The 20299-nt window shown below is 42.9% G+C and overlaps 1 protein-coding gene across 1 annotated transcript in view; it reads right to left on the reverse strand.

The window, feature by feature from the left end:
• The window catches only part of Slc9a9 (solute carrier family 9 member A9), a 631054-nt gene that overhangs the window by 119346 nt on the left and 491409 nt on the right, over nt 1-20299 (reverse strand). The window contains exon 13 of the mRNA XM_004663627.3: nt 9578-9629. Coding sequence (XP_004663684.1) covers nt 9578-9629 — 52 coding nt within the window. The remainder of the gene's footprint in view (nt 1-9577; nt 9630-20299) is intronic.

Genomic DNA, 20299 nt, shown 5'->3' on the forward strand with positions numbered 1-20299 from the left:
TTGATCCATGAAAACCTTGTTGATTTAAGCCACTATGCACCAATAAAAAACTAATATAACTTCATACTCTGACTATGAATTCCAGGTATAGATGCGGGCACTGGACAGGGACTGGAAGAAGGGAATAAAATGGGGATGTCTGCATTTGCAAGCTCTTGACAAAGCAGTTTGATAAGTAACTTCTTTGTGATGTAGAAGATAATATCCTTTAAAAGCATATACAAAACAAATCCTGTTTGCAATGTGATTATGTTACAGACTGATGATTGAGGGGCTGGGTGAGATGGCTTAGTGGTTCAGGTGCTTGCCTCTGAAACCTAAGGACCCTGGTTCAATTCCCCAGTATTGATATAAGCGAGATACACAAGGTGGCACATATGTTTGGAGTTCACCTCTGGCATGCCCATTCTTTCTCTCTCTATCTGCCCTCTCTCTCTTAAATAAATAAATGATATATTTTTTAAAAATGACAGGCAAATTTGCAGACAGGAGGAAGTTCGTACCATCTCTGTTCTGGCTTCATGATGCTGTTACCTGATACCTAATTTATACCACGACATAGTTTTAGGGCAAATCGTTTATGTACATGTATACACTTGTGTGTTCACATACCCTGGTGGAAAACTCATCTTGAAACAAGATGTTGGCTCAAGCTACTCCTCAATAATGTCCCCCAGAAACACAATCTACATAGTGAAGAGTCTCACAATTAGACCTGCGGTTCCATTATACAGTAATCTGCAGGCAACTGAACATAAAGCAAAAGAAAATGATGTTTCTCTCCACAAATGACTTTCAAGAACTATGATGGTGGGCCAGAGTGGAATAGTGTCACAGACCTAGGGCCCAGGGCTTGGGTAGCAGTCAGAAAGGACCAGAGACTAGCTACAGATGAAAGAGCGGCAACAGCAATAGCAAAACTGCAGCGGGGACCCATCACAGCAGACTCTGACGTGGCCCTGGTATTGGAATCAGGAGCAAAGGCTTTGAAACAAAAATCAAGCTAAAGAACTTAAGTATAAAGATTGAAGTAATAAAGGCACAAATGAAGATCTCAAAAACAAGTGAGGTATGAAAAAGGTAAAAATAAAATTCTAGAGCCCAAAAGTCTAGAAAGAAAGAATCTATGATATTGGCTTGAGGACTGGTTGAAGACTGTTGAAAAGAGGCAAGAGACTGGAAAGTAGGAAGCATTGAGGTTATAGAACACAAGGAAGCAGGGATGCAAGTGATGTAAGGAGAACGTGTAAAGTGATCTAGCACACACACACACACACACACACACACACACTGGAGCACATGAAGAAAAATAGAGGAAATGCAAAAAAGAAAAAGGCGAAGAAACAACAGCTGCGTTTGCCTAAGTTAGACTGAATTTGCTCCTGGAGAGCCAAGTGAATCTGAATTGTGATAAATTCAATGAAAAATAAATGAGACAGGAGTCAAACTCTAAGATGAAAGATAGAGAAACACCTTAAAAGAAATGAGATTAAACAGATCATATTATGTTCAGTGAAATTTAAAAAAAAAAAAAAAGCCTGTCAACTTTCTTCAGAGCAAATGGAGGCTAGCAGACCACAGAGTATGGGCCTGGGGAGTTGGCTGTCCGGGTAAGGGCACCTGTGAACAAGCATGAAGTCCTGAGGTTGACCCTGGCACTCTCACACACCAAAAACTGGCTGCAGTCACACAAGTCTATAATCCCAGTCTGAGGTGAGGTGAGGCAGGAGTCATGGGGCAAGAAAATGGCTGGAGCTCCAGGTTCCCTGAGAAATTCTTTCAAGGAAACAACATGGAAGAGCACTAGAGGAGGCCATCGATGTTCTACACGGATGCACATGCTCTGTGGGGAGCTGCATACATGTGCATACACTATACACACACCACATAATGTATATACTATGCTCACCAAACTGCCTGGTAAGTACTTCTCTTAATGTTCATACCTATATATTAATTCTACTCTCACTTTTGGTTAGAGAAGCTTCTCTTTTCAGGTGGCAGTGACCTTAGGATGACTCAGAAAGCACCATGGTGCTGAGAAGCAGTGACAGAGGAGTGCTCAGCACTGAAATATCTCAATCACACCTTCCATGGTTCAGGGTCCATTATGGAAGAAGTGGCAGAAAGAATGTAAGAGCCAAAGGAAGGGTAGGACTCCTTACAACATGCTCCTCCAGACACAAAATGGCCTGGATATCCATGACCTCACAGTGCCTGACACTACCTACACAAGGTCATCACAATAGTAGGAAAAGATCATGACATCAAAATAAAAGAGAGACTGATTGATAGGGGGAGGGGATATGATGAAGAATGGAGTTTCAAAGGGGAAAGTGGAGGGGCAGATGGAATTACCATGGTTATTGTCTACAATTATGGAAGTTATCAATACAAAATAGAAAAATAAATAAAAAGAATTCAAAGTATATTTAAAAGAAGCTGACCATCAAATCGAAATTCTATATCCAGTGAAAAGCTCTATACGTGCATGGAACAGTATGTGACAGAAGCAAAAAGGAGAAATAGAACTTCTAATCATGGTGTGAAGTTTTATCAATAGTTGATAAAATAAGCAGATTTTAACAGAAAGACACAGCTTGGCATAACTGACGCTTTCCAGCATTGCAGTCATCTGGTTTGCTGTTTAAAGTTGCTATGCCTTTTCCATGCACAGGTTTGAGTGTTTACCAAGGCAGAGTGATGGAATTAAAGAGCAGTTCTGACGTCCTATAGCTTATCAGAAAGCTGAACCAAGTTATCTACACAGTAGATCAGTTACAGAGAAAGCCCAGCTTCTCATCTCTCCATGCATCACTGGCCTTTTCAGTGTAACTTGGCAATACTTTCCACCAAGGAGGAATTGTCTATACGTCTCTATATTTCCAGGATAGCCTCGGAACTTTCTTTGATGACTAGAATGTAGCAGGAGTGCCAGTGCACAGAGGTGAGGCTAGGCCCCAAGAAACTGTGCCTGCTTTTGCTTATATTCTTGCCACCTCTCCTTGCCAGGAGAAAGACATGCCCAGAGTAGCCCTCTGGTCTCTGAAAGAGGTGAGAATTAAGTGGAACACAGATGAGTCACCTCCTAAATCACCCTTACTAAGGCTCTCCTAGACCAGCTGAGTACATAAACCTAGAACAGCTGGACCCACAGGCTTATGGGATAAATAATTGTTTATTGTTGTACACCTCTGAGATTTCATCTTTGTTAGTCAGCATCAGCGTGATAATAGATAGCCTACACAATCTGGCTCCTGCCTGTATCTCATAGTGATTCACAGTCTCTAATGCTCCCTGTGGCTATTCCAGCTATAATGCCATCCTTGTTACTTATTAAACAGGTTGGGAATGTTCCTTCCTTAGGGCCTTTGTCCTATCTGGAATGTTCTGTCTATAGATTGCTACACAAATAAGAGTTTTAGATTACAGCTCTTGCCAGGAGGGAGTAACAGTAGAGAATGATGCTGGGAGGGGTAGAGCTTGCTTAATGAATGAGTGTAAGCAAGGAAAGTAGTTCTTGTGAGATAACCTAAGTAGAGGATGAGGAAATTTGCTCCAGGCTCTTAACTGAGAATAAGGAAGTTAGGCTGGCCTGCAGTAATAGAGAAAGCGATTGCTTCAATGTCCACTGAAAGGCAACCTTACTGGAGAGGAGACTGTGTACAGACTAGACAGCTGCCCATGGATGCAGTGCTACAGGGGCATGGCTGTGATGAAATGACTTTGGCTTTCAGTCCTGGCTCCACATATCACTGCTTGTTGTCTTGGGAGAATTTCTTCTATGAACCTCTATTGCATCATGTGTAAAGTGAGGCTACCATGAGGGTCATGATTGGTCAAAGTAAAGATTCAAGGGAATTTTGATCTTATGTAGAAGACTACAAAAGTTTCTCACTAAGTTGTAGCTGCTCTGCTCTCTGTTCCTCATTACTATTCCTGCTTTCTAGAGCATGGAACTACAGAGTCTGCTAGTAATATCAACATGTGGAATTTAGACCGATGCAGTAAAAAAGCACTGTTGAGAAGGGGTAGACTTTTGGATGGATAAGACGTTAAGGATACCAAAAGAGAGAAAAAAAAATCAGCATCTGGCAAGGGAAAACCCAAAGTATTTGCTCTAAAATATTCATCTTATTTTTAGCAAAATATTATTACTTACAATGTGGCATTAAAAGCTTTTAACTGAGCTGGGTGTGGTGGCACATGTCTTTAATCCCAGCACTTGGGAGGCAGAGGTAGGAGGATTGCCATGAGTTTAAGACTACCCTGAGACTACATAGTGAACTCCAGGTCAGCCTGAGCTACAGTGAGACCCTACCTCAGGAAAAAAACAAAAACAAACAAAACAAAACAAAACAAAAGAAACAAACAAGCTTTCATCTGGGTCATATCAATTTCTAAGCTCAGTGTTCTATTTCTGAAACATTTGTGGGGGTGTTGTGGAATTTACATCCCATGAGAATAGCACCCATACTACAGGGACAACAGATAAAACAAGTACAGAGAAACACACTGATAACTGCTCAAGTTGTTGGATATATGTGGGACTCATTGTTCTGTAGTCTTTATTTGAAAAGACAACAGTGTGGTGGTTAAGTTTTGCTGTCAGGTCAATCAGATCAGGAATCTAGAGACACTCCTCTTGAGCAGGTCTCTGAGGTTCTTTCTAGGAAGGATCATCTGAGGGAGAGTAATAACTTCCGTGGTGGTAAGAGTGCTGGTCATGCACACATGAAGATTTAAGTTCCATCTCCAGCAACCATGGAAAAATCCAGGTCTAGCCACTCATACCTGTAACCCCAACTCTGAAGGGAGTATAGACAGGAGGACCACCAGATCTAGCTGGTCAGCCAGTCTAAGTGAAAAACAGGGAGCCCTAGGTTCAGTGAGAGACTGTGCCTCAGGGAAATCAGGTGGAAGAGTGATAGAGGACACCAGAAGTCCACATGAGCATACTCAAACAGAAAGAGAGGGAGAGAGAGAGAGAGAGAGAGAGAGAGAGAGAGAGAGAGGGAGAGAGAGAGAGAGAAAGAGAGAGAGGAAGAAAAGAGAGATCAAGAGATATCAGTATTTAGTTAAAAATACAATTATGCTGTATCCCAGTCATAGAGAGAGTAGAGAGAGTGGAGGTTAGGAGAGAACCAAAAATGTCCACCCTCGAAACTGTTTAGGGTTATCCATCACATGCGGGGTACCATTTGACTCTATAGCATAGCCCAGGAGCTGGCCCCTGCCATCTCCCCCGCCTTATTCCATCTGCTCTTGTCTGACTCGCTTGGTTCCAACCCCTGGCCTGTATGCTGCTCTTAGGCACATCCTAACCTACTGACTTAGAGCCTGTATCCTTTCTGTGTCTTCCATATAGATCACACCCTGTGTCCCTAGATGTCACCTGGCTTCTGCCCAGACTTCAGTACTCAGATCAAATGCTGCTTCATCGGGCCTGCCTGTCCACCACAACCAGTGACCACCTCTCTTCTCTTCTCTACCCTCTTGTCTGCTTTATTTTTCTCTTTCTCTGAACATAAAGCTTTGGTAAACCAGGCACTCTGTGAGGGAGAAGACTTGAAATTTGAAGTACTGAACCCTCCTCACATTAGCTAGTGCCAGATGGGCCAGGGACAGGAGGAGGCATAAACACAGGCATACCTGGGAAGAGGGACACTGGGAGCCAAATTATCTGGATTCAAATTCTACTGCCTTTCATATGTGTTTGGTCAAGCCATTAACTTCTCTGTATACAATTTCCTTATTTGTAAGATGGGATAATAACAGTGTCTACCCAGGGCCATCTAGGAAACTAATTAAGATAACACATATGATGTACTTAGAAAACAATGGTCAGTCAACAAGCATTAGGACCATTATAGTGGAATGAGGAAGAAGGAAAAAGAAGCAAGAGCAGCTGTCCTTGAGCACTGGGATTTCCCACTGCAGACAAGAGTGGTGTTCTGGAGTCTTGAGTCTCAAGAACAGGGAATCAATCACAAGGAAACTTTCTAGGCAGGGTTGGGGGGGGTACTTGGTGGGGAGAAGGTATCTGAGAGTTGTGTTCCCTTCCCCAAGTGTCTGCGACATAAAGTTCATAATTGTAATTCTTCTGTTTATCAAATCAACACATTTGCATGTAGTATGTATTTAAAGTTTCATGCCTGTGTATGGAATGTGCTTTAGTGTGTCTGGCACAATAAGATGTTACAAGGCGAAAAGGAATCATGCTACAAGTTCATATCCCAAAGGCTATTTTATTCCCTATTAGTAGAGAAAGTTGAAGTTCCACTGAAAATAGCAACATATGATTCCATATATTTATTCTTGATTTTAAGAATAGTGGCCATAATGACTTAAAATTGTTTAGCTCTTGGTTAATTAAAAATAGGATTTCTTTTAAGGTTGGCCAATGAAAAGATTACCTTACTTGTCAATGCAGACCTGGTTTAATACATGTGAATTGTGTAGAAACATGCAATCCCCCCAGAATTCTTGACAGAATGTGTGCAAAGTATAAAAACCACTCTGCCCAGTTTGAGTGGCAGCTTCATGGTCACTGTGGCTAATTACTGCCGGTTGGAGCCCACTGTTTCCTGTACTTGACACTACAGAGAACAATCAATCCAACCTCTTTCTGAAATGGGACCAGTTGATAGAGAAGCAGGTGGTGGACAAAGACACTTACAGCACACTCCTTAGAGTCATGTGCAGGCAGCATAGCTAACTAGGAGCTTGATACATTATAATGTTAGTTACTTAACACTGTCCTCCACAGGAGGCTCCAAGGGAGAACGTGCTTTTCAAAGCAATGAGCTGTGATGTTTTGTGCCACTTGATCAGAAGAATATTTTTTTCCCAAGTGATAAAAACTTAGTATATCCAATCATTCCCTGTTTCTATTTTTTGGATATAAGAAAAGTTAACTCGTAGTTCAACTGTAGTATTTAGGCCTCACATCTGCTTGTTCATGATTCTTTCTGCCCGTGTGGATATGCTTTATGCTCTGATAATCATTTTACTGGAATTTAATATAAATGTTTATTAAGTCATATGTAATGGTGTGAGCTACCTCAAATTTTCTGTATAAGTCAAATTGCTTTAATTAAGTTGGGAGGTAGTTTCATGACAACTTGAAAAGTGAATAGTATAATAATTAACAGTGGACAGATAGGGAAAATAGGACTCAAAGATTACCCATGATCCAAATGCCATGTGGTGTTTACTATTCTATATTGCACTTTCCTATCTCTAGAATTTTTATTTATTTTTAATATATTTTATTTATTAACTTGAGAGAAAGAGAGAGAATGGGCATGTTAGGGCCTTAAGCCACTGCAAACAAACTCCAGATGCATGTGACCCCTTGTGCATCTGGCTTACATGGGTCTTAGGAATTGAACTGGGGTCCTTTGGCTTTGCAGGAAAACAGCTTAACCTTTAAGCCATCTCTCCACCCCTAATATTATTTATTTATTTGTTTGAGAGACATAGAGAAAAAGAATGGGTGTACCAGGGCCTCTAGCAATTGCAAACAAACTTCAGACGTGTGCTCCACCTTGTGCATCTGGTTTCCGTGTATGCTGGCTAATCAAACCTAGGTCCTTAGGCTCTCTCTCTCTCTCTCTGTCTGTCTGTCTGTCTATCTATCTATCTACATAGATGGATAGATAGCTAGGCATGGTTACACATGTATATAACTCCAGTCATTGGTAGGCAGAGACTAGAGAATAACTGGAGGCCCCTGATGGACAGTATCTCCAGGTTGAGCCAAAAATCCTTTCATAAGGAAAGAAACACATGGATGAGTGATGAGAAGGACACTTAATGTTCTCCTATGGCCTCCACACACATGTGCATGAGGCACATGCACATGTATTAAAGCACATATCACACACACACACAAACACACACACACACACACAATTACATACTCTATATAGTCATACACATGCAAAAAATGTGTTATTGCTAATTATTTGAGTTATGCTAGTTAATTAATATTGTTGAACTTTATTTAAAGTGTTATATGAATAAGCTAAAATAACATATGTGTAAATTACAAAAGGAAGGAGTTAGGCTAGTAGGAACTTTTACCAATAATTATGTGTGATTATAAAGGCTTGGGCTATTAGAGGAAGACAAAGAATTTTCTTTGATGAATTTTTTTATTCTGTCTTTTCTTTGAAAGCAAAAGGCGATTGGCAAGGATAAAATTTAGATAAAAGTTGTGCTTGAAGGTAGAATGATAGCTTGTTTGACCTATAGATGATGAAAATGCTTTGAAAAGTCAGTCACCACCAGACCTTCCTCACTACTCATTACAGCCCACCAGGACGTGGTGATGACTTTGATCCTGTTTCTAAGGTCACACTGCTGGCTCTAATCCCACTGCTCTGGGCATCCTGCTGTGTTCAGTCCCGCAATAAGGTATGTTTCCTGAGCAATCAAGTCTGTGGAAATAGCACAGCCTGGCCTTGGAACACACAGCACAATAAAATTCAAAGTCCATGACAGTCAGGCTTATCATGAACTTCATTTTCTAGCCTTCTCTGAGGAGCACAGTCTCTTGATTCTTTCTATCTCTGTGAATCAGAAAAGTGGCCTCTCGCCCAATGGCAGGTGAGGGGAGTCAGAGTGTGTGTGGGGGTCATCCTTATATCCAAACATGATCAAGAAATACTTCAGTAAGCAACACAAGTTACCACATTATCCTAATCATGTCTCCCAGTGTCCTAGTCTATTTCAGCAAAGATGGCAAATTCCCTTTCTTTCGTATGGTTGTTATCTGCTTTTAGTAACCAAGAATGACAGATTCTACTCTGATGTCAGATCGAATCTAGAGTTTGGAGAACAGCTTTTCTCTACTTGGGGGATCAGCACATTGCTCTGGGAAATTTTCTTAAAGGCTTTGCAGATCTTTGTAGTTAGGCTGGGAATGACTCACTTACATAGTTTTGTTAGCTTTTGCCTAATTGCTGAACACCTAGACCTGATGAATGAGAAGCCAAGCAGAAGAAACAGGTCCAGTGGTTGTGTGCTCCACGTGTACTGGACACACTTTGAGTGAGTTCATTGAGATTGCTGAGCTGGGTAGGAATGTGGAGCCTGGCTAGGAGTGTTTGGACTCCTACGTTGTAAAGTTTCCAGACTTCCTGCTGTCACAAAGAAACTATAACTTGAGCATTTGCATGCTAAAACTGATCAACACCCTAAATTCCCATATATTTTTTTTTTTACTTTTTATTTATTTATTTGACAGCAACAGACAGATAAAGAGGGAGAATGGGCACGCCAGGGCCTCCAGCCACTGCTAACGAACTCCAGATGCATGCGCCCCCTTGTACATCTGGCTAACGTAGGTCCTGGGGAAATGAGACTCGAACTGGGGTCCTTAGGCTTCATAGGCAAGTGCTTAACCACTAAGCTATCTCTCCAGCCCTCCATGTATTTTTATTGTCATCTAATTTATTTTATCAGCACAGGCAGCTCCCTTTTAGAATGAGTCCCTTGGCTACAAGCTGGACAAGCATGGAACTGAGCATGCCATATCTCTGTATGTTATACATTGGTTTGTTCTACTTGCCTGGTGTGAAGAGGGGTCCTCTTTCACATATTCATCCAGGTCCACACCGACTCTGTCAAAAAAACACACACACACACACACAGAAAAATGGTAAGCACCGTACTGCTCAGGGGTTGAGACAGTCTTACATATCCCAAACAAGGCAAACCTGAGCAAAGGTTTGGCAGGAAACTACCCCCTTTCCTGAATCAGAACTTCATATAGATTGATAACAGAATAAAAACTTGCGCAGCTAGCGACGGGACAGTGGGAGAGGTGGAGCGTCCATGGCAGATCCTACTGCTTTCTTTCCAGCAGGAGCAGGACCCTGAGAACCTGGGGTAGAAGCTACCAGAGGAAAGATCTCCATCATCTCAAAAGTGGGAGACCCCACAGGACCCTCTGACCAAACTTTCTTAGGATTGTGGGTACCTAGCCTGAAGCAGGGTTCTCTGATGCAGAGAAAGTCAAACCTCAGCCGGATTTGGACTATCCATGCAGGCTATCTACAGGGAGGCTTCAGGTTGTGGGCGTGATACTCTTGACATTTGGGGGGGACAGGGAGTCTCTTTAAGAAAATGAATATAAAATCCAAGCATGAAACTAGGAATGAATTAGGGTCTTAGAAGGGGAATTATAGTATAAAAATTATATATGTTTTTAAAAGCTGGTAAATGCAATAGACATAGCAAAATCCAGAAAAAACCAAACAAAACAATAACACTGCTTTGATACACTTTTAAAGTAGTTTTTCACCCCATAATTTTTGCCCATGTACTTTGATACTGTCTTTATGTAATTGCCATCTTATAGTAGTGAAGATAATGAGATGAGAGTCTTTATCCTAGCAAAGCTGATCAAAATTTTGGGTAGCCAGGAGGCATTAGAAAGCAAGCTTCCATACTAGACTAGCTGGCGGCATGCAGGCTGTCATAGTAATGCCCCCATGCACGATTCCTGATCAACTTCATTTCATGCAATTTCCATAAACAATGTGCAATGCACTTATCAGCGCATATGCTCCTTACTGAATATATTTCTGAATTTCCGTCGTCATGGGACATCAGTGAGAACTGAGTTTTCATTTTCCACAGAGTTGTTTCCGGCTCTGTGTATTTCAAACCTAGTCCCTCCCCCACCCCGCCCAGTATTCACAGACTTCTGCTGCCAGGTCCCAAAGGATGCATTCATATTTCAGACATATCAAAGCCTTTCCTAGCCTGGGATGGCCAGCAGTGACGTATATGCACAAAAATGACTATGGTTGACACAAATGTTCCCCACTCAGTGCAAAAGAAATACATTCCCAGCGCAGTTTCTCCTCGGTTGGATCCCAAAATGCCCACAGCAGTCTGACCAGAAGAGAAGTGTGATGGAGGGAACGCTGCAGGGGAAGGAAACAGCCTTAAATCCAACTGGGTTTAAAGCATATTCCTCCTGCAAGTCTTACCAAAACACAGCCTCTGGGAACCCAGCTCTGGAGCTCTTCCCAGGGCCCTGGAAGGCGAGGGGTCTCGAGCCCACTTCCTGTCCCGCAGACTGAGCTTGTGGACGCGGGGCCGGGGGAGGGTCGGGGCTCAGAGTCTGCCTCAGCTTCCCCCAGAGCCTCTGTGAAAGTCGTCTTTGCTGGACCTCTGGAATGGCTCCTTCAGCTCCGGAGCAGGTAAAGGACCAGAAGGGCCCTTCCGACCAGAGTGGAAATGTGTGAGGGAGCCGACAAAGCGAAGACACGGCTTTCTTAAAGCACTCCCATGCTTCAGAATGAGAGGCCTTTGGGTAACGAGCCCGGGTGTGCGAGCAAAGGGGCAGAGACGGCAGGCAGCAGCTTCTCCCCTTCCTCCTCTCCTCCTCTCCTTCTTCCCTTTTTTACTTTTTTTTTGTATTTAGGAAACTGTAAAGGGCCTCTGAGAGGAGTAACCTTTGATTTTCCACAGTAGAGTAGGAAAAGCCATTTTAGCCATTTCCTCTAAGAAGGGGCAACATGAGAGTGAGAGGGGAGAAGAAAAAGGGAAAGAGGAAGTAAAGAGGAAGAAAGGGAGGCAGTGAAAGGGGAGATCAGTGAGAGGGAAAAGAGAGGAGGAATGGCAAGGGAGAGAACTGGAAGGTTATTAAAGCAAGACACACCCCCAGCTGAGCTCAGTCCAGGCGGTGACATTGGGGTGCAGGTGGCCCTCGTCCACAGAGTGCACTTGTGTGGAGCTCCCTGCGGCTCTTTCCTGGGCCTGGGCAGCCCTCACACAGGGATCTGGGATTTAGGAAGGCCCCATTTTTGGTGAGCCACAGTGATGATAGGAAAGAAAGGGGCAATGCTTGGAAGTCAAAAAATGAAGCAGGAGGGCTGGAGAGATGGCTTAGCGGTTAAGCGCTTGCCTGTGAAGCCTAAGGACCCCAGTCCAAGGCTCCATTCCCCAGGACACAGGTGGCTCTGAGCTTTCTGGAAGAACACCTGAAAGGCTCCATTTCTGCTTTACCCCTGATCTTCCTGTTTCCAGGGCTAGTGGGGACCCGGGTAGGCTGTGAGTCGAACTGAGGTCCTGAGCTCCTATTGCTGCACCTATTTTGGATCTTTTTCTTTCTGTCTTTTCTTTTCTTTTCTTTTCTTTTCTTTTCTTTTCTTTTCTTTTCTTTTCTTTTCTTTTCTTTTCTTTTCTTTTCTTTTCTTTTCTTTTCTTTTCTTTTCTTCCCTCCCTCCCTCCCTCCCTCCCTCCCTCCCTCCCTCCCTCCCTGTCTTTCTTTTGTCTAGAAAAACTGAAGAGAATATAAAAGAAATTTCATAACATATCCACTGATTAAAGTTTGAGGCAGTCTTGAGGTTTTTCAGTAAAGATTAATCTTTCCTCCCCAGCAGCAATCTCAATAGACACTTGTACTTCTGGCAGCCGGATGGACGGGAGGAAGGTAGTAGCACGTTCAGTACCTCAGCTTCTGCGCCCAAAGCATCTCATAGGCTGCCTGGGAACAGGACTCTGCCCACCTCAGCCCACCTCTGGTAGGCCAGATCTGCGTCTGGCCAGTCTGCAGCGGGTCTTGGCGTACTGAATGGACATCGCAAAAGGCTCCAAGAAAGAGAAAGCCTGTCAAAGTCACTTGCCTCCTGGGCCCACAGGCATTCAGTTTGGGAGGTTCAATGAGAATAAAGTTAAAAAAGAATTATGGAAGCTAAGTGTCACAGAGGAAAGGCTCATAAGAGCAATGTCTTCTATCACTTGAGATTTTTGGCTACTCTTGAAAAAAAAATCTTGCTAAAATATATGACTTGGCTTCCTGCCTCCTTAAACACTATGTGGTGAGGTACTCTCATCTTAATTAGAGGGCCCAGCCTCACCACTGGTCCCATAAAATCTAATGCTTGCTGCATTGTAATGATTTCCAAGAGGTGTTTGAACTTCTTTATGACCACATTAAATGTTCTCTGACTTCTATTATTATTATTTTTTAAATTCTTGTATCTGCCATTTAAACTGCATTGATTTCCTGGCTGCAATATGTTATCGTATTGTCTCTACATTTATCCCCCCCCCACCACCTCATTTTAATTCAGTAGGGGACTAATAGCTTGGTAATCAAATTTAACACATTTTTCTTTGCAGGTTTATAATATCTCTCTCTCTCTCTCTCTCTCTCTCTCTCTCTCTCTCTCTATCTATCTATCTATATATACAGAGAGAGAGAGAGAGAGAGAGAGAGAGGGAGAGAGAGAGATAAAGATAATAAAACTAAAACATTGTTGAAGGGCTGACAGTAACATTTTTGGCCTTACCCCATACATTCTCAGATCAACTACCTATAAGAGCAGTTTTCCACCTTTTCTTGATTTTCATGTATAATAGTGGACATTGCCATTCATGGCACATTCACTTAACATTCTTAGGGTTATGAAAACATGTCAGTTGCACCTGTATTTCTTACTCTGCTGCTCTAGAAAGCAAATCGGAGTGGGAAAGGGACATTTTTAAGGATAACCTTGCAACTACTCACTTTTATGAATAAAAGATCACTTATCAAAACAAGACATGGTATCTCCTCAGTTTGTTTGCCACATGCGTTGTGTATATAACAGATCCATAGGTGAGATCACAGATGTATGGAATGAACTCCAACCTGCTAAGTGATGTTCAAGCCTCTTTAGCACCTCTTCCTCTTCCTCAGTGTCAAGCTCCACTTCTGATTATCTGGTCTAGACATAGGCCCCACATCTGGTGCTTGGACTAAGGCCAGCACCTAACACTATCACTGAGCTCTGGCAACTCCCAACTTGCCAATGTCTCTCCTATGGCCTGGCTCTCTCCCTTCCAATCTGCAGGCTGGCAGTTTGGCCTATGTTGACCACCAAGGGGCATCTTTGATGTTCTAATTCCTTTTTTAAAAAAATGTTTATTTTTATTTGTTTATTTTAAAGTGACAGACTGAGAAAGAGGCAGAGAAGAAGAGATAGAGAGAGAAAGAATGGGTGCACCAGGGCCTCCAGCCACTGCAAACGAACTCCAGATGCATGTGCCCCCTTGTGCATCTGGATAACATGTGTCCTGGGGAATCGAGCCTTGAGCTGGGGTCCTTAGGCTTCACAGGCAAGCGCTTAACCGCTAAGCCATCTCTCCAGCCCTCCTGCTTCATTTTTTGACCTTCCAAGCATTGCCCTTTTCTTTCCTATCATCACTGTGGCTCACCAAAAATGGGGCCTTCCTAAATCCCAGATCCCTGTCTCTTAAAACTTTTCATCCACTTTGTCTAAAGGGTTATACTCCTCCAGCTCTAGTCCACATGAGAATCTGTGGTTACCTTGTTTATTTGTGGCAACTCTCCTCTGGATTACCTTCCTCTGTTCATCTGTGGTTAGAGTTGCAGGGCAAGCCAGTGCTCTGCCTCATATACCAGCTCTCACTGGAGCCTGATGACTCCAGGGGTCACTCTACAGTTGTTGAAGGGTCAGAGAATCCCAGATGTTTAGAAGGTGGCCTTGTAGTCAGACTGCCTGGTATGGGAAGCATGGATCTGCTTCTCAATTTGTTGTATGACCTGGATCATGAATAATGCTTCTTTTTGTTTCTTCCTTACAGTGAAGGAGACAATAATAGTTCCACTTCCTGAACTGATAGTGCAGAACAAGAGAGCAAATATTTGCAAAGTGCTTAACTTAGAATCTTAAATGCTAACAGACATGGTTGACTTTTAAAATTTTGTTGATTTATTTTTGTGCATGTGTGTGTGCGCATTACATGCATGCACCAACATCTCTTGCTATTGCAAACAAATGCACGTCCAGCTTTACATGAGTGACTGGGGAATTGAAACCAGGCTGGGAGGCTTTGCAGACAAGCACCTTTATTTGCTGAGCCATCTCCCCAGCCCCCATTGTTGGTATTGTTCTCACATGTACTTCTTGTCAATGGTGCCAGAGTTCATTCCTGCTATGTTCATTGTTCATTAATTTCTAGATAAACCCTCACTGTAGTAAGTCCTGCATTGAGGCAACATGAGATTTATAACAACATCACACTTGAGTCAGAGGGAAGTAGTCAGTGTACAGCTGGAACTCAAGAATATCATTTCTATTTAGGGAGGTCATACCAGATCGAGATTTATCTGTAATTCACACTAGTGAGGTGAGAAGGCTATGAAGGAGGAAAGGAAGATGTATAAAGTGCAAAGATAAGGAAGGAAGAGAGGAGAGCAGAACAGCAGGAAAGCAAATAGAAGGAAGTTGAAAGGAAACACCAAAAAGGAAAAGAAAGGAATGCATCAGTGCGGAGATAGGTGAAGGTGATTGACAAAGAGCCAAGAAGGTAACAGGTGGGGAGGTTTCATTGGTACTGACTCTTGCCATCATTAGTCTTGTGTTTCTCCACCTCCTCCCTCTCTTACCCTTCTAGACCTTTTCACCTGCTGTATTCTGTCCCTCCAAGTTGGCATTAAACACCTGGAATACCCAAGACCCATCAGAATGACAAGAAAAGGAAGCCTACTGCTGAGCACAAGGTAAGTCATCTCTATCACATCTGCCAGGACCCAGGAGATATTACAGAGGAGGTGACAGATAGAATATGAGTGGTACTCTCACTGCTAGCCTGAGAGCCTCCTCCAGATAGATGGCAGTGGACACTGAGGGGACTCAAAATTAATCAAAGCAGAACATTAGAGGCTGCTGAGATCTCAACATTAAAGGAGACTTGTAACACACCCTCCAAGGCTCAGGGTACAGTTTGGAAAAAGGGACTGAAAGAAGATGAGTCACAGGGTGGGAAGCTGTACTCTGAGGCATTGTCAGTTACTGATAGATGCATTTGTAACCCCATAGTGATTACCAATAACCCCACTGAGTTGGGTTCTCATTGGAATGGGCGTGAGGAAGAGTATAACTGGATAGAATTATAACAAATTTGCAATATGTTCATATGTTAAAGTTTTAAAAAAAAAAGAATCAAGGTGTATGCAACCTTAGCAAACAGAACCCAAGGTGTTACCAAAAAGTAGAGATGAAGAACCAGCAAATGATTGAAAAACAACTAAAGAGGCTGGTTAAAATTTTACATGCTGTTTTGCACTCTTGATGTACCTTGTACTTTTAAGCAAGTGGAGAGCTGCCTCTGTGGTACATGGTATCCAAATGGAACTGAAAGTGAGATTTGCACATATTCCCAGCTGTGCACGCAAGCATCATGCTCTGGGTTCCTCATTCACAGTGAATACCCAGCTCCATTTTCAGAGCAAAGCACATCTCTTGTGGACCATGATGCACCTCCCTTCCTATTGTGCCTTCATTCTTTGGTGGATTTTGTTAGACATATTAAAATCTTGGAATACTTCCATACCCAACCATAGCCAAAAATGGCACTTCAAAGTTTAGCTTTTCTTAGCAGGAAATCAAGGTAACTAACAAAAGGCTCACTTTTCCCATTAAAGCCAAACAAAATCCATTCTGCTCTTATCACTTAGCACCTCTGGAAAGGCAGTGAAATGTTACCGGGTCTTAGTTTCATTGTGTGGATTCCAATCGTCTAAGGTGACAGGTGGTTTTGATTCTTTTGAGCCCCTTGCTGATGGGCTGGGTGGTGGGGAGGAGAAATCATTTCCTCTAAGAAATGCATTTGATGGAACAGTGTAAAAAATGACATTTGTGGTAAGGGAAGAGTGACAATATTGAGCACAAAAATACATGTTGACAATGGTGAAGTCTGGTCATGAGAATGTCACAAGGGGACCAAAAACTGCCATCACACTTTACCATCTTCTTCATATCCATGGATTAAATATCACTGGAGTTTACATACGACAAAAATAATATAATACCATTAACAATCAGAATATGTTTTAATTTGTTTTGTGAAAACCAGAAAATGACCCTAAACATGTGGAAGAAGACACTGTCTCATTCTGTTATTTCCAGGAGACACAGCAGTGAAGAGGCTACATGCTAAGCCAGAGCCCAGGTGAGTTCAGATCCAACCTGCATCACTTACTGCATTTGCAACTTGGAAACATCTTTTTAATCTCTAAACCTCACTTTTCTCAGCTGCAATTGAAGATAAGCAAGGATATTGTGGGTCATTAGATGAAAGAGATGAGTTAATGCATATAATGTGCGTATGCTATTGGCTATCACCTAGGAAACAGTTATGAAATATTAGCCAATGTTCTTGTGCTATTATAAGAGAAATTGATGGGCTTGAAATCAAGTAATAAACACAATTTAGGTTAGAGTTAAGAGTGGATTTTCTGCAAATGATGGATGCTAAGATACAAAGGTTAATAATAGGTCTCCTGCCATTAGTGGACCAAGCTCAAATGGGGAACACCATCACTGAAGACAAAAAACTACAGTGTGGTGTGGTGAGTACCACAAGACTGAACATGCTGACAGGGCCAACTAAGGGGGGCTGTGGCGGGATTAGGTGCATTTCATAGAGGAGTGACCCACTGAAAAGTGAGAAGGAGTTATACGGCAAAGACAAGGAGGCTGGGGAGATGACTCAAGGCACAGCATGGGTAAAGCCACAGAAGCTCAAAAGAACAAAAGTTGGAAGATGGTGAACAGTGAGATTGTGAGGGTTATTCACACCAAAGCAGGCAGAGTTGCTTTTATGATACTAGAAAGTAGTTTGAGGCAGACTTAAGTGCTATGCTTAGGAAAGCATATTAGACCACTGAGCAGAGCTGCATATGGTGACAGTAAGACACTGGAGGGATGGCGGTCATTTGAGGAACAACTTTAGTGATTCATACAAGAAACCATTTAGGTATAGGCCAAGACAGTGGTGGTCAAGAAGAGGAGGTAGGGTTCAGAGGTGTGGCCATATATGGTGGGACAGGGGAGGGCCACATAAGAGACGGATGTGTGGCAAGGAAGAGGGCCATACCCAGAGGTCTCTGAACTTCCACTTAGAACAATTGGATGGTTGGCTTTTTTCTGTAACCAAAGCAAGCATGCAGGGGAGTTCTCCCAAAGGCGTACCCTGTTAGAAAGGTGAAGCGGAAGCTTGGGGTCTTGAGTTGAGCATTGCTATTGTGAGTGAAATAATGCTTTCAACTCAGGAAAACTAGGCTTTACCCCTTAAGAGCTTCTGCTGCTTACTAGTTTGAAGTGGCAGCTCAGACCATCAGGTAAAGTACGACGAATGAGGGAGAGGATGGGTTCTTCAAAGCCAAGATTGGTGAAGTGGGAATATTCATGGTGTGGCATGTTAAGTATTTGAAGACAGTCTGGATATGTGCCCTAAGGACTACAGGCTGGTAGAAAAGAAGTTCAGGATAATAGATTATTAGGTTATATTGGAGATAAGTGAGCATTTTTCTGCCTTAAAGCCATAGCAATGAATGCAGAAAATTTGGGTCTGGATTAACAAGCACTGCCTGGGTTAGTATCGCATTGAAGTCAGTGTGGGCATAGTGTCAAGAAAGGCCACAATCTTGTCCCCAGTGCTTTGATCCTTAAATCATAGTAGTGATGTTGCTATAGTGAGTCCCTTGGTCAGAGACTGGGAAGATGATGTGACATTTTCACCCACAAATTGGTTTGGGAGCATGAGTGTGTACTCGGTGGCTGCTCTAATTCTGAGTGTGGAGAGTGATGGCATGTGGAAATGAAGGGGAAGAGGCACGGGAGTTTCCACAATGTGGCGACATCAAGTATATGAAGTGATTGTCCCCACCTCTCCAGCTGAGTACCAGGCAAGGCGCTGGGGGCTTCCGCGAGCAGAACTGCCCCTTTTGGCATGAATGTGCCATCGTCCATTGGCCCTCCCTGTGCTCTGTTAGGTACATTTCTCCAACTCCGGGACTTGTTATGTGTCACTTCTGTCTTAGTGTCCTAAAGCTACCCACATGAATGCTTTTCTCCTAGAAATATGGAGCTGAGACAGTTTCTAAGAAACACTGCCAAGATGATCAGACCAAGAGGGTTTGCTCTCTCCTAAACACTGTTGACAGTTTCATGAAAATACTGTGTTACAAGAGTTAGCTAGCCCAACCTTTAAGAGTAAGATACCTTGACTAGTTGGTCCCAGCCCGTATTCACATGACAACAGGCAAGAAGGTATTCTTCCATTCATTTTTCCACAAAATACTAATGAGAACTGTCTTGTGTGGCTTTGTGGTTAAGGGATGTGGGGCCCCAGGGAGGGCCTGCCACCAAGCAAGCGCTTGGCTGCTGCAGTGTTCTTCCTGTGCCATCTTTGCTACTTCGATGTTCTGCATTAAGCTTTAACTTAGAGCACCTCTGACATCATGAGGTGTTTCACTTGTCCTCAGCTTCCTTAACGTCAATTTTCCCTGTGACTTCTGACCCCAGTGGAGGCTCACTGACAGATGTGTATGCGCGCAGGACGACTGAAGAGTAGGTATGCTCAGCTTGCATAGCTGAACCATGTGGCCAGGGCTTATGCACATCTGATGACTTGGGAACACATTCAGGAATGTCTGAGGATGCTAAGAATAGTATGTTCTCTGGAAAGTAAACATCAATAAACAAGTACAAGTCATAGACATAAACACATCCTGTACTTTATGTTTGGAAAAACCTCCCTCAAGTTTGGGGTGTTTAGTTCTGACCAGATATAAACTGATTTCAGGCTATAGATAAGATCAGCTAGACACTAGGCTGAGAATGAATATGTACATTAATTTCTTTTCACTTAAGTCACACACGCACTGACACCCTTTGGTGGTAAGACAGTTGTGACAGCGTATCAAGGCATCTGGTTTTCTTTCCTAAGGCTTCTCCCTGGGTACCCTGCCTGAGCAATTAGGGATTTATCACAGACAAATGCACATTCCCAGAAAATCCATTCTTTCAAGAGGATTAGCTTGTTTAAATTCCAGTGAGCTACCAGGTGAGGTGTGTTCTCAATGCCAAGATGAACATGTTGCATGAGAAAAAGAGACACTCACCACTGAGTATGAAGTAGGCAGAGGCACGTGCCATAGGTGTCCTTGAAAAATGAACCCCAGGCTGCCAAGGCTCTGAGTAAATTGTAGAAAACCTAACACCTGACAATCATGTAGTTTCCTGAGTTAAACAAATCAAATTACATGAATTGCAGAAGCCCATCTCTTTCCCATGCTCCAAGACACTCATAGCTGGAGGAAACAGCAAGAGAAACTAAGCAAGTGTGGCCTAATCCCAGCTCTCCATTACAGCCATATTTGGTGCACATTGTAGGCCTGGAGAGAGATCTCTGAGCAGCTTCATGATGCAGTTTTCAGATGTGGTCCAGCTCTTTCATGGAGGCCAGGGGGAAGGAGCCAGAA

This window comes from Jaculus jaculus, chromosome 17 (genome assembly GCF_020740685.1).
Source record: "Jaculus jaculus isolate mJacJac1 chromosome 17, mJacJac1.mat.Y.cur, whole genome shotgun sequence".
Lineage (NCBI taxonomy): Eukaryota > Metazoa > Chordata > Mammalia > Rodentia > Dipodidae > Jaculus > Jaculus jaculus.